Source organism: Varanus komodoensis, unplaced genomic scaffold (genome assembly GCF_004798865.1).
Source record: "Varanus komodoensis strain SLA01 unplaced genomic scaffold, ASM479886v1 scaffold7_3, whole genome shotgun sequence".
Taxonomy (NCBI): Eukaryota; Metazoa; Chordata; class Lepidosauria; order Squamata; family Varanidae; genus Varanus; species Varanus komodoensis.
In genome coordinates, this window is record NW_025336480.1 from 18,721,472 (window position 1) to 18,736,172 (window position 14,701).

The 14,701-nt window shown below is 40.0% G+C and overlaps 1 protein-coding gene across 2 annotated transcripts in view; it reads right to left on the reverse strand.

Moving 5' to 3' along the window:
* Positions 1 to 2,463: 2,463 nt before the first annotated feature.
* The window catches only part of FAM161A (FAM161 centrosomal protein A), a 19,494-nt gene continuing 7,256 nt past the window's right edge, over positions 2,464 to 14,701 (reverse strand). The window contains exons 3-8 of one of the 2 annotated variants that reach the window (XR_006417003.1): positions 13,425 to 14,591; positions 11,521 to 11,688; positions 11,243 to 11,342; positions 8,368 to 8,528; positions 6,037 to 6,330; positions 2,464 to 2,853 (exon numbers count right to left, since the gene is read on the reverse strand). Coding sequence is in view for 1 of the 2 variants with exons in the window: in XM_044454150.1 (XP_044310085.1) it covers positions 6,123 to 6,330; positions 8,368 to 8,528; positions 11,243 to 11,342; positions 11,521 to 11,688; positions 13,425 to 14,591 (1,804 nt within the window). In the remaining variant the exon portion in view is untranslated. Of the gene's footprint in view, positions 6,331 to 8,367; positions 8,529 to 11,242; positions 11,343 to 11,520; positions 11,689 to 13,424; positions 14,592 to 14,701 lie in introns of both variants that reach the window. The other variant, XM_044454150.1, reaches the window with a different exon arrangement.

Here is a 14,701-nt window from a genome sequence, read left to right on the forward strand (position 1 = left end):
AGATTCCTTGCGTACCTCCCTTAAGATGAGTTACCTTTGGATCCAAGGCAGTATTTATTTGCATTGAGAAGGAAGACCATAAGTGGATGTTGCTTACACTTGTTCTGAGTTTTACTGTACATTGTGCTTATTATGTTATTATTGTGAAAGTATGATTCAGTTCTACATTCTGGTGTGTTAATCTGGTACGTTATTTGTGCAATGATAATTTACTGGTTTGACAGAATAACAGCACGTAAACAGTAAAGCCGATAGCACATGTATACATTTACAGTTAAAAAGACCACCAAATAAATTCCTATTAACATGACCTTGAAGAGAGAGTGTGTGTGTGAGAGAGAGAGCTGTATCATAGAATCTACCACATGGAGCCCCTACTAGGTACTAAAATGACTAAAATCACTATTTAGGACAAATCCAATGTATGTGATTTCATTTGCGAGCTAGTAACAGTGCGACTAATTGTTTTAAAAGTAAGGTATGGGAAACTCTTCATCCAGATTATGGGGATGGGGGCTTTTACCCTCTACCCTCTAGTCCCTACTCTGAGCCCCAGTGCAGATCAGACTCCCCCCCCCCCCCCCCCCCCCAAGGCTATTTAACTTGAAGATGCAGCTCCCACTGATGACAATGGGAGCTTTCCTCCTACTGCAAACATCAGCTGCAGAGGGATGCATTCTGGATGGGAACTGCAACAGGCAAAGAGTTAGAGACCACCTCCCCCATATCAAGGCAATAATCAAGAGTGGGGTGCCTCCTGCTGCTTGTTTCAAAAAACATCATGTGCCAATTACTAAACACATGAACGATGTTACATTTAGTTTGTCCCAAGCAAGCCCAGCATGCAACCAGGAATTCCTAAGACTTTGGGTATGCCTTATGAAATTCTTAATGTTCCCTACCCCAGAATGGGCAGTAAACCCCAAGCCATCCCCTCCACCCAAAAGCCATATAACTAGACTTTTTCTAATTTCCCAGGTTTCAGAATATTTTCCTGAGCAACTCAGTATGGTGCTGTTCAAGAAACATGAACATTGTTCTTGTTGTTCTTTACAGGCCCTCCAAAATGTTCTGTCCTTGACATCCCTGCTTGGCTCTTGTACTCTCAAGGCTGTGGCGTCCCTCATGGAGTCAATCCTCTTCTTCTTCTGCCTTCAACTTTCCCTAACATTATTCTGTCATGACAGAATGTCAAGAACTGATTACTTATACACTAAACACTATAAATAGTATAGGACTTGATACTATTAGACAATCTAACTTTGAGCACCATAATGAAAAAGATAGGCACCACATAGTCTACTAGAACTTAACTCTTTAGGAACAAAATACTTCCTAAAAATATTACTTCGGCATAGGTAAGTCAGAAAAAACCTATTCCTTGGCAGTCCCTATCCTAGATGATCTTCTGTAGCACATATATGTATACAAAAGTACTACACCTCGTAACTTCTTTATGGTTCAATCATATATACGCTTTTGAAAGTCCAGCTGAGTTCAAGGGAATTTTGACTGCAAGCTTAGTAAAGCTTTGTCAGTGTTGCAGACTTAGGCAATGATGACAATGCCCAAGCACAGGCTATTTCAGAAATTAGTTTTAGTAAAACAAACAGCACAATAGGGATTAGCAAGAAAAAGTTGCAATGCATGTACTCCTGCCAAGGATTCCAGTCACTGCCCTTCCCTGCTCCCATTTTCTGCATTTCTCCCCCAACAGTCAGCATCCTGTGTACCAAGTATACTCTGTCTTCATGGGGGTTGCTGGAATGTGGATCCCCCCCACAAGAGTTTTTTCCTTAATGTTCTGTACTACTGAAAACCTTGGAATACACGCAAGTCTGCTTCCCCTATTGTATTTAGGTGTTTTTTGGCTAAAATGATTGGCACTCAGGGAACTGACTAAGAACTGTTAATGGGCACATACCATATTTTTCCAACTGTAAGACACCCCCATGGGATGCCCCCCACTTTTCATACTGATCTCCTCTTGGTCCCCCTGTGTATAAGACACCCCTGCATTTTTAGGTAAATGTTTTTAAGAAAAAGTAATGTCTTATACACGGAAAAATACTGTATGTACAATTGAAGGAAATTATACCACGTAACTGCCAAGATCAGTATTTCAATTTATCAAATAGTTTAGTAGGAGATTATTTTGAATTCAAAATATTTAGGAAATTTGTAGGTTCCCAACAATAAGTATACAGCAAAAGACTTTTTCAAATACTGTATCAAGTTTAAATAATAATCCAGTTAATACAATTGATGTGCATCACACAATGTTGAAATCAATGGCACAACTTTCATGGATTTTAGAAGTACTTTATAAATAGTCTGTTCAATTTATTTATTTATTTTTGGATTTATATCCTGCCTTTTTGCTACAAAGGGCTCAAGGCAGCTTACATCATTCTCCTCCTCCATCTTATCCCCACAACAACCCTGTGAGGTAGGCTGGGCTGAGAGTCTGTGACTGGCCCAAAGTCACCCAGTTGGCTCCATGGCTGAGCGGGGACTAGAACCCAGATTGTCTGAATCCCAGTCCCATGCTCTTAACCACTACACCACACTGGCTCTCAATTTACTTTCGATTCTCATCTTATAGCTTTAAAACGGTAAATCAGAGACCCAACATTCTCAGGAAAGACTTGCACAGAAACTTGGAATGGTTTTAAAGCAATTACTTAAACTTTCAGTAAATAACCCTGGATTTTCTGCTGTCACATATTTTAGTCCTGTGATTTCAATCTAAAATTTAGTTACAGTCAATAAGCATACTTACAAACAAAACATGTAGAACAGGAGTGTCACCTAGCAATCTAACAATCAGATCCACAGTAATTCATCTCGAACCTTCAAGGCAGAAGTAGAATAAAGATATATAAATGAAGGGCACAGTCTAGCCAAAGTGCGCCTAAGTCTCCCAACCTTGATTTCAGTGGGAAAACAAAGTGCATGCCTCTCCCCAGCTCTCACATAGACTGAAAGCAATAGGAGTGTCCAACTTTGACTGGATGGTGCCCAAAGATACTTTAAACAGCATAATCTGACACATTTACTCAGAGGAACACCACTGAGTTTAATTGTGCTTACTTCCAAGTAAATGCATGAAGGACTGCAGTCAAACTGCTCACATTATACAGAGCATATCAACTTAATCTCTTCATTGTCTTTTACCCGACTTTCCAGCAGCTACTGATTACTGCTTAGCAACCTATTTAGCTGGTATAGTACCAGAATACAGCATCCATCTCATGTTCCAAAGCATCTTTAGCCTAAAGGTTTAATGGCTGTAGTTACCAGCCCCTCAAGTTTAGACATACGTACAGCAGACAAACTGAAATCAATGGAACATAAGTCTCCAAATTTAATCCCATTAAGAGTACTGGTAAAGTAGTACGACTAAGTCTGAATCCACACCCATACTTTGTAAGGAAGACATTATTTTCACAATTCTTTTCAGAATAGTAGACTCATTTTTGTAAAATAAAAGAATGAGAAGATATTAAGAATCTAGCATGGAAATCTAAAGTAACAGATTTTAAACAAGCTAATCCATAGGTAGTTAGTTTAACAATCAATTCCCAATCAGTCCATCAAAAGCCTTTCACGTGGAGTTGGCTATCTGCAGCATTTCTCAAGATGGAGGGATCAGGATAAAATGGTCAAGATGCAAGATAAAATAAAATGCAACAGTAAGTACTATCACCTTTTCATCACTGAGACCCAGTGAAATATGGTGGTTCAAGTGCTGGACTGGGGACCTGAGAGATCTGGGGTCTAATTTCTAGCTGGTCATAAGCTCCCTGGCTGACTTCAGGCCAGTCACTCACTCTAAGCCTACCCTACCTCACATGGTTGCCGCTGGGAAGATAAAATAGAACTATATAAACTGCCTTGGGTTCCTCACAAGAGGAAAAAAAGAAGATAAAAATGCAATGTAATAATAATGATGATGATATTTTGGAATGGAATGTGTGTGCAGCTGCTGCAAATATACTATTTTTTTTTCTTTGAGATTAATCTGATACTTAGAACTAACTGTATTGCAAGTTTCATCCTTTCCAGGGAAATAAGGTTACACCTAGAAATGCATATAATTGATTTGCATCAGATGATCAATATTTAAACCATATTCAGTTTCTCTGCACAAGACCAAGTAAAATCCTACTATTAAGCCTTTCCCTTCTTCTTTTAGCATTAATATCAGAATGTTCCCTGATTTAAAGTGACTTTGCAGTCAACTGCAACAAAGTTAAATGCAGGCAGAATGTTCTTGACTCACTCCAGCTCTAACTTTCATTGTGATATCAGTCAATTATAGGCAAAAACTGGTAGCTCTAGAAAAGGATACTCATCTCCACTAAAAATCACCTTAAGCCAGTTCACTGAGGATTATGATATAGGTGGTAACTGCTTACAGATATGCAGCTGAGCTGCTTTTGCACATGGATAAGCCTTGCTTGGTTTCATCCAAATAAATAAATAAATAAATGCTCCAATGTGGCAATGTTATTGAGGAATAGAATGAAAGTAACCATACAGATCTTTTTCTAAAGTCTCATAAGCATGTAACACACCATTATCTCAGTAATTCTCTCCTTTGGCAATCCTCACAACAACCTCTATTATTGTGCATGTGGAGTAGCAAAGCAGCATGCCTCTGCACACTAGCTGGTGCCAAACATGAGCCGTATAGTTCCACGGCCTTCACTTCCCACTTGTGGTCTTCGCAGAGGCAGTTGCTTGTCTACTGTGAGAACAAACGCCTTTGGTCTGATTCAGCAAGGATCAAAAGTTACTAGGCTGTGAAATAACAACCTGCCCAGTGTACTGAAATAATGTGTATAAAGTGAATTGACCAAAATTTGAGGCCTTCCTAAAGCTCAAGATTTTTTAAAAAAAGGAAGATGCAACTCTGAAGCCAGGAAATATTGAAAAGGAACTAAGGGGAGCTATTAATTTAGTTTCTCTTCTAGGACCAGCCTATTAGTATTTGACACTAATAAATGTCAAGGGATTGGGAAAGATGGAGCCTGTGGCCAGGCTATGCCAAATGCTGCAAAAATGAGTTATGTTATAGTTAACAGGGTACATGAACATGGTAAGAGTGCAATCAACTTGTTTTTGTTTAAAAAAATGGAGGATATTTAAAGGACAAAAGTCACTTTGAGAAAGGGCCAATAACAAGCGACATGACATGAAGTGGAAGTAGTACAGATAGCTATGAAGGAGTGAGAATAAATGACTACAGTAGCCAATTGCATATTGTGTTCAACTATAAAAGGATGGGGGTCAGTTCCAACAGGGAATCATCTGTCCATGCAGATAGTTGTAACAAGTTTGTAAGTTGTGTCCTCATCACATATTCTAAACTCCGTAAATGAAACACTATAGTACAACCTCCTTTTATTACTGTCTTGATTTGAATTACTTTTTCTCTATAAAAACTATAAAATGTAGCCAAGTTGGGAATGAGTTAGTTTTAACAACTATGCTGCTTAAAGTCAGTAAGAGCTCTTAATTAAGTACCTTGTTCTTTTCCTGTTGGGTAAGGTTGTAGGATCCACCTAAGAAAGAGCTTGAGTATATTTAGGTGGCCACAGCTGCATACAATTAATGTAGTTATTCATTTAGTTTCTCTTCTAGGACCACCCTACAAGTTCAAGGTTAACCTGAAATTCAAGCTGGAGAGTGCAAGCCCATGCTCTTAATCATGGTACAACAAAGAATTCACAGTTGGTCAATACAAATGATACAAACATATTATATCCAGGAATTTCCATTGTATTCAATTCATAGTCAGGTCAACTGAAAAACCAGTAATTTCCAAAGTTTTAAAGATTTTGCAAAGAAATACTGGTTTTGATATGACTATATAATAAGGGAACTGAGTTAGCATACACACCAGTTAGGAAGGGAAGCAAGTATATAGAAAAGTGGAAAACTGGAAGAGACCAGCTACTGTGCATGATGTCATAATGACATGAGTGTGTTAAGCCAAGTATGAAAACTGAAAGTTCAGAGCACACTTACACATTAAAAGCACTATAGAATAACATTGGTTCCAGAAATCAGATTTTCTCCATCTCATATTTTATTTAATCAAGCAATTATTTCAATTAGCCTTCATCATCACTGGATTCTTCTACTGAACCATCTTCATGGTTTTCACTTTCATACTCAGGAGTAGCTTGGTCATCACAAACTGATCCAGCCTCTTCATTTTGCTCTTGCAGCTCTTCTTCCTCAAATGACTTGGCTGACTGAAGTCCCAACTTCTCCTCCTCTCTCTGCGATTCGCTAATTTCACCTTTACTTTCACTGTCACTATAAAAAAATGAGAAAGTCTTCATATTATATTTTGATGAGCAGTCTATTTCTTTAAAAAACTACTCAGATGCAAGTTCTTAAACATCAACCAGATTACAACCATAAGGAGTAATTTTCAAACTCCATACTTACAATAATTGTGTTATTGCACTTTGGCTATTGAGTGGCATTGAAATGAAACAAAAATTCATTTAAATAATTTTAATTAAGGAATCTTTAGGGAGACAGAATCTTATTGATGAAGTGAACTCTCATTTGACCTGGGAAAAATGCTTATTATATTTTATTCTGCTTTTCAAAAGAAAAAATGCTGCAAAAGCACCATACTTAAATAAAAACAAAACAGATCCTTCTGTCAGGCTTACAAACCTAGAAATTTATATAGGTTAAAAAAAGGGAAAGTGGACTCTCCTCAACCAAGTATGTGTTGCAGTAGGCCTGCCTGCTCCCTCAACAACCAAATAGGAGGGAACCTCACACTATGCCCAACTTCTTTTCCCATTCATAGGTGAACAGCAGCAAAGAGATATTCCAAAGCCATTTCATATCCTAAGACTGTCCCAGAGCAGTCAGGCAGGCCTCCATATGGTGAGTGCTTATAAGACTTGTTACATTACTACATGTTACATTGTCCAAAGGGAAGCTGTTTAAAGTGAATGGGGAATGTAGTTCCTGCAAGTATCTTCAAGGGATGCAATCAAAGGAAATAGGCCATAAGATCCATGAGAGCAAGATCCCTGAAGCAGTGTGCACACCCCAAATGCTTGTCCATCTCGACAGTAAAAGACACAGACATCCCTGGCAACAGGAAACAATCAGACTCTCATTTTGTCCTTAAAGAAAATCATCATAAAGCAAGCATCCAAGCAGCATACTTCCTAGGTAAGTATCCACATCATTTTTGGCTTTAAGATGAACGGACCAAAGTGGAGCCACAGATAAATCTGGCTGCCATACTCAAGGGCCTAGGTCTGCCTGAAAGGGTCATATGAGCTGCCCACAGAGCTATCCAGTCAGATGACCAATCCTGAGTCCAAAGGATCAAAGTCCTAGCACTGGGGTGCTAAACCTTTAGCCCATTGGTAAATCTCACCTACCTACAGTTCCCCAGATGGCCAGGTCCCTACCCTCATCTCCTGTACCCCAACTGCCAATTTTATGGTGGTTTCTCAATATTGGTGCCATTTCTATCCCATTCTAAAATATTGAGATGACTCTCCTAAAGATTAGTTACAAGCAGTAAAAGCTTTAATTGCCCCACATTGCCAACTTCTCAATACTACACTAAGACCTTTCTTTTCTCTCATAAATTTTCAAGACCTAGATTTTTATGTTTGTTTTATCAATTCCTGGCTGTTATTTTGTACTGTACTGTATTTATTCTTTCAAATATCCATATTGTATTGTATATTTAACTGTTTGTGTATTATTTTAGTATTTTAGCTGTTTGTAATCCAGCCAAACAATACTGATCATTAGCTATATTAAAATATAACAAACAAACAAACAAACAAATAAAAGAATTAAGGTAAAATATGACGGCATTTTGGTTCCACCCCTTTGCATTTTGACCAACCCACCACTAAAATGCAACTTCTTGCAACCAAAACCTTCTCTGAAATTGAATGTGGCCCCTGGGATGAAAGAGGTTCAACACCTGTGCCCTAGCACAATCAACATACAGGTGATGCTTCAAATGGAGGCTATTTCACTTCTCTTATGTAGGAACAGCTGCACAGAAATCAGGGTAACTACTGCTCTATCTGCTGGAGGGTACCAAGGCTGTTTATTCTATTCCTGGACTGGGAATAAAACCTCTTGACTAGTTCATCTATTCCAAATCTTGTTACTCTGGTTTAATATATTATAAAAGAACTGAGGAAAGGGGAAATGTGAGCACAACTTAATCTAAGAAGCACTGCATTAAGCCATCCAAAAGTACTAGACAAATCTCTGAAATCTTCTCCAGAAGTTACATATTCCATTTGAAAGTACTAAGCACAAAGCTGTCAGCACACCATTTGTAATATCTACCTTCCTCCATCTGATGCCCAGCTTTCAGAGCCATCACAAGAAAGGTCTGGCAAAAGCTCTTTTGTGGCAGTTTGCCCTTTCTGTGACACAAACTCTTCACACAGTCCCAGTTCTCGAAGGGTATCAGAGTAATGCTTTTCTGCTGCTATCCGTGCATTTTTCTGTTTTTAAGTGGAGGCAAAACAACCACATTAATCCGTAATTAAGATACACCACAGTTTAAAGAACTCACAACATACATATTTGTGGGTGTGCACGTGAGTGCAGCTTGCCAGATATCACTTATCCGAGAACATAAAACATTCAGCATTCATACGCCTTATTCAAAAGATACAGTCTATCACAGAAGTGAGTACACCCCTCACATTTTGTAAATATTTTATCTTTTCATGTGACAACCCTGAAGAAATGACACTTTGCTACAATGTAAAGTAGTGAGCATACAGCTTGTATAACAGTGTAAATTTGCTGTCCCCTCAAAATAACTCAACACACAGTCATTAATATCTAAACCGCTGGCAATAAAAGTGAGTACACCCCCAAGTGAAACTGTCCAAATTGGGCATTATTAGCCATTTTCCCTCCCCGGTGTCATGTGACTCGTTAGTGTTACAAGGTCTCAGGTGTGACTGGGGAGCAGGTGTGTTAAATTTGGTGTTATCATTCTCACTCTCTCATACTGGTCACTGGAAGTTCAACATGGCACCTCATGGCAAAGAACTCTCTGAGGATCTGAAAAAAAGAATTGTTGCTCTACATAAAGATGGCCTAGGCTATAAGAAGATTGCCAAGACCCTGAAACTGAGCTGCAGCACGGTGGCCAAGAGCATACAGCGGTTTAACAGGACAGGTTCCACTCAGAACAGGCCTCACCATGGTCGACCAAAGATGTTGAGTGCACGTGCTCAGTGTCATATCCAGAGGTTGGCTTTGGGAAATAGACGTATAAGTGCTGCCAGCATTGCTGCAGAGGTTGAAGGGGTGGTGGATCAGCCTGTCAGTACTCAGACCATACGCTGCACACTGCATCAAATTGGTCTGCAGGCCTGTCGTCCCAAAAGGAAGCCTCTTCCAAAGATGATGCACAAGAAAATCCGCAAACAGTTTGCTGAAGACAAGCAGACTAAGGACATGGATTAGTGGAACCATGTCCTGTGGTCTGATGGGACCAAGATAAACTTATTTGGTTCAGATGGTGTCAAGCATGTGTGGCGACAACCAGGTGAGGAGTACAAAGACAAGTGTGTCTTGCCTACAGTCAAGCATGGTGATGGGAGTGTCATGGTCTGGGGCTGCATGAGTGCTGCCGGCACTGGGGAGCTACAGTTCATTGAGAGAAACATGAATGCCAACATGTACTGTGACATACTGAAGCAGAGCATGATCCCCTCCCTTCGGAGACTGGGCCGCAAGGCAGTATTCCAACATGATAACGACCCCAAGCACACCTCCAAGACGACCACTGCCTTGCTAAAGAAGCTGAGGGTAAAGGTGATGGACTGGCCAAGCATGTCTCTGGACCTAAACCCTATCGAGCATCTGTGGGGCATCCTGAAACGGAAGGTGGAGGAGCACAAGGTCTCTAACATCCACCAGCTCCATGATGTTGTCATGGAGGAGTGGAAAAGGACTCCAGTGGCAACCTGTGAAGCTCTGGTGAACTCCATGCCCAAGAGGGTTAAGGCAGTGCTGGAAAATAATGGTGGCCACACAAAATATTGACACTTTGGGCCCAATTTGGACAGTTTCACTTAGGGGTGTACTCACTTTTGTTGCCAGCGGTTTAGACATTGATGGCTGTGTGTTATTTTCGAGGGGACAGCAAATTTACACTGTTATACAAGCTGTATACTCACTACTTTACATTGTAGCAAAGAGTCATTTCTTCAGGGTTGTCACATGAAAAGATATAATAAAATATTTACAAAATGTGAGGGGTATACTCACTTCTGTGATATACTATACAAAAATATGCAGACACCGCACCACTTCAGATTGGACTATTTTTAAATTGGCACCACAGCCTGAGCTGATAAACATACCGAATTTTTCCGTGTATAAGACGTTACTTTTTCTTTAAAACATTTACCTAAAAATGGAGGCGCGTCTTACACAAGGGGGGCCAAGAGGAGAACTGCGGGCGTGCTCAGAGTGGAGTGGGGTGGGGTGGGGTAGGGTGGGGTGGGGTGGGGTGGGGTGGGGTGGGGAGACTGGCACAATCACATGGGTGGAGGGGCAGCAAGGTGGCGTGTGGCAACCGCTTGCTCTCTCGGAGATCGGTAGGAAAAGTGGAGGGCATCCTATAAATGGGGGCGTCTTATAGACAGAAAAATATGGTATGACAAACTGAAGTGACATGTCAACTGCTTCACCTTTCTTCCTCTCTGCATACAAACAGCAAAAAGGCATGCAGACTGAGGGGGAAGGAAGGACATGCTACCCAAAGCAATGTCATGTACCAGAAGTGTAGAAACAGTCCCACTTATTTGATATAAGCTACCTTGAGGTCCTTCTGGCTCAAAAAGCAGGATAGAAATCAAATACATTTGTGCAAAAAAATCAGCATTGATTAAGTAGTATCACCTTTGCTTTTTACACTTTCTTAAGTGGGTCAGATACAGGAGTAAAGGATAAGAGAGCTTTCTTGGCTTATTAAGGTACACAGTTATGAGCAAACAGGCAGCAAACACTGCTAGTGGAAGTAACACTGATAAACAAAACAAAGCTTATAGGAGGGATGCAGCCGGAGTCTGATGACTGAGAAAGTGGCATAAATTATGCCACTTCAATTATCATTTTTGAAAATCAGATATGAAGTAAAGCTTGCACCATAACATAGACACACTTAGTGAAAAGATTAGAGAGGTCAAGTAACCTGCGTAACTTGTTCCAACAACAGTGGTCTCTTTTCCACCCTTTCTTCAATTTCTTCCAGCTCCTGCAGATAGTCTTTCATTCTCTGTTTTTCATGTTTCCTATTGTTTAATATATCATGAGATGGAAATGGCATGGAATATAATTGTAAGCTTTTTAGCAAAGTAAAAATGGAAGGCGCAAATCTAGTCTATGTTAAAAGCTACAGCTGCCTTCTAGTTCACTAACGCTCTTGCTAGGGCAGGGATGTCTGGATTTGGAGGATACATTGCAAAATACCTGAATATTTTCAACTTTGATTTATACATCTCAGCTAGGCTCTGATGTGGGTCATTTGCCTCAGCTCGAGTGGTTATAAGTCTCTGCAGTTCTCTCGCTCTTTGTTTCTGTTTTGCTCTTCTCCTTTTCTGCTCTTCCTCCACCTTCCTTTTTTCCTCGGTTGACTCCCTGAATGTGAAAATGAACTAAAGCTAAATAAATATAGATCCAGAAAAGTTTGTGCAATGATTTCTCAAGAAGATATATATATATATATCTATATTAAAATATAATTAAAATTATATTAAAATATACCCTATTAAAAAGCACAACCATCCATGCATGGAATTCCCAGAAGCACAGTTGCTGCCACCACCTTTGCAGCCAAGACCATCAGACTCAGGAAACTGCTAGTCCTATCAGTCATGTTATAAGACTCTCATGCATGGACCTGCACCCATTCTGATTAAACCTGCTGTAATTGGAAAAACCTTCAGTTCCATTAGGTTTGATTCAGCAATAGTGGCACTTGCAAGGTCTTTCATTTTGCTATGGAAACATCTCACCAAGGATTTACTGTAACAAACCTCCAGGGAGAACAGAAATCCCAGTGCCTGCTGATTTTGTGGGTCAGTAGAGGTGCCTGCTTGGGTCCTGTGCAACCAATCAGCTATACGATGGAAAGTGGAAGGGAAAATAGCATCCTACCAACCCTTGCTTACTTTTCCATACCACCTGCTGGCTGCTCTGTTCCTACACCCAGTGGGAAACATGAAGCCCTCCATATTTTTGGCTGACAGTTTTCATCAGACATAGCCAGCTCCGAGCAAAGATGAAAATGCTAGGCCAAAACATCTGGATGACTATAAGCTGGCCATCCTTGCCCTACCTACATAAAAATATAGCTGGTGATCTAAGAAGAGAAAGGGAGGAGAAAATGTATCTTCCCTATGGTATCTTATACTACACAGCAAATAAAAGGAAAGAAGGATAATTTATTCACTAAGTCTGTTTGGCTGTAACAGCAGCGTCTGGTGGCAAATCATTAATTAACCCATAATTAATCCCACAATTCAGACAGATATGTACACCTTGCCTGAAGTGCACACAAGCCATTTCCTGTTTCTATTAACAACTATCAAATTTCCACTTGGGTCTGTTTGTGGATTTAACAACCCCATGTTAACCCAAGAACAAGCCAGGAAGTAGCTTGGAAATAGCATATAGCCCCACAATTTGTAGGTGAATTAACCCACAATTTGTCACTGGAGATCGAAGTTATATCCAAGGAAGGCCACTGCATCACTTCCGATATTTCCTGCACAATGATGATTTTCTGATAAACACTTGTCTACATACCATATTGCTGACCCATCACTTTGTGTGTGGAGACAAGCAAAGACATAAATTTGGTGGCTTGAAACACTGCAATATATTTTGAGTTTTCAACTGCTTGTGTAACAGATCTGAGCTACTAGTTAGGACTATTAATATATCTGTAATGGGAACCATTAATGACATTTAGGACACCGGGAGTACTAAGCGTCCAGTGCAAATTCAAAAACCTTAAATTGAGACTCAAAGCCGTGGGTCGTCCAACTACAGCCCACAGGCTGGATCCGGCTCACCATGCCCATTTATCTGGCCTGCCTCAGAGGTTCTGGACTTGCCACGTGCGTGTGGGTGGGCACACAGCGAGGTGGCAGCTTGTTCACACAGAGATCGTTTTGGACTCACTCAGAGAAAATGATCTCCATGCAAGCAAGCCAGCGCCTCACTGTGTGCGCGCCCCCACCTCATCACGTGCACACACCCTCCCACATGTTATTCTAACAATAATTTGGTGTAACACCAACATGTTTTTGCTTTCCACAAGCAACATGGGATCGATTTATATATACACCAGTCACCAATGAATGGCTCACCTGATGGCTTGTAATCGTCTCCTTGTGGATTCTGTAATTCTTGGAGGTGTAGATTCTTCACATCTCGAAGATGAATTTGTATTCAAAGACCGCATTTGGGGGTGACATCTTGAAGACACAAAGGGCCAACGGGTTTCCTTTAAATTTTCTTCATCCATTTGGATGTCCTCAAGAATTTTTTCTTTATTTGATGGAATGTTTGCTGTACATAACTTGAAAGGTTCACACACAGTGATATGTTTTACATTTTTTTGTCTCTGAAGCTGCTTCTGGAATTTTTTATGCAATGTTTCAAAATCTGGGACCTTAGATTTGGTCTTTACTTTACATTCCAGTTTGTCACAGTGTTCAAGGTGGTTTTGCTGCCTATGCTTATAGGCTCCCCTGCTTCCTAACCTCCTGCTGGGAAAAGATGAATTGTGTAGAAGCTCTTCTGATCTGATTTGCATTCTAATTTCTCTATAGAGTTCTTTTTCCTTAAGTTTTTCACTGATTTCTGAACTGTAAACAAATTTAGGAACTGGCTTTGCTTTAAATACTTTTGCTTTCTTCTCAGGTAAGGAAAGGTCCTTTAATTGCATTCTCCTCATTTCTTTCTTTTGCGCTTCTCTTTCAATAAACTGAAATGGCTTTTGCATAGCTAGAAGGTTCTCTCTCCTTCTTTCTCTAAAGGATTCCCTACGTTCTTCATTTTGCTGCATTATTTCATGATAGAGAGGGACAAAAACATAAGCAGGCACTGGATTGGCTCGGAACTTCCTTTGACATTCTGCTTCCTCCTCCAATTGTTTCTTCAGCAAGTTATTTTCCAGTTCAATTAGTGACTTTGATTTGATTTTCTGTTGTTTTCTCTTAGCTTCTCGAATTGTCATCTGGAAAGGCTCAGGTATTGTTATCCTTGGGGACCATTTTTTCTTCTTCTTGCTCTTTTTCAAAGGCTGTGATTTGGATGAGATACTTGTGGTGTGCTGAGAACACTCATCCCATGCATTTTCAATTTGCTTCTGGCCAAATGTAACTAATCCACCTTCACTGCCTTTTTCTTCTAACCCTAGTTCTTTATCAGATATATCAGAAGAATTTGAACAGAAAGAATTATTTAAATCAGGCTCAGAAAATGATTTACACAAATTCTGAAGTTGAAAAGAGCTTGTCTTCCATGTTGATCTAAAGGCAAAAAAGTGTGAAGATTAATGTTATGGAAGCAACAAAATATAATCACAGTGAATAAAAGAAGATGTAGAACTTCTGTCTTGATGAATAAAAGAATGGGAAAG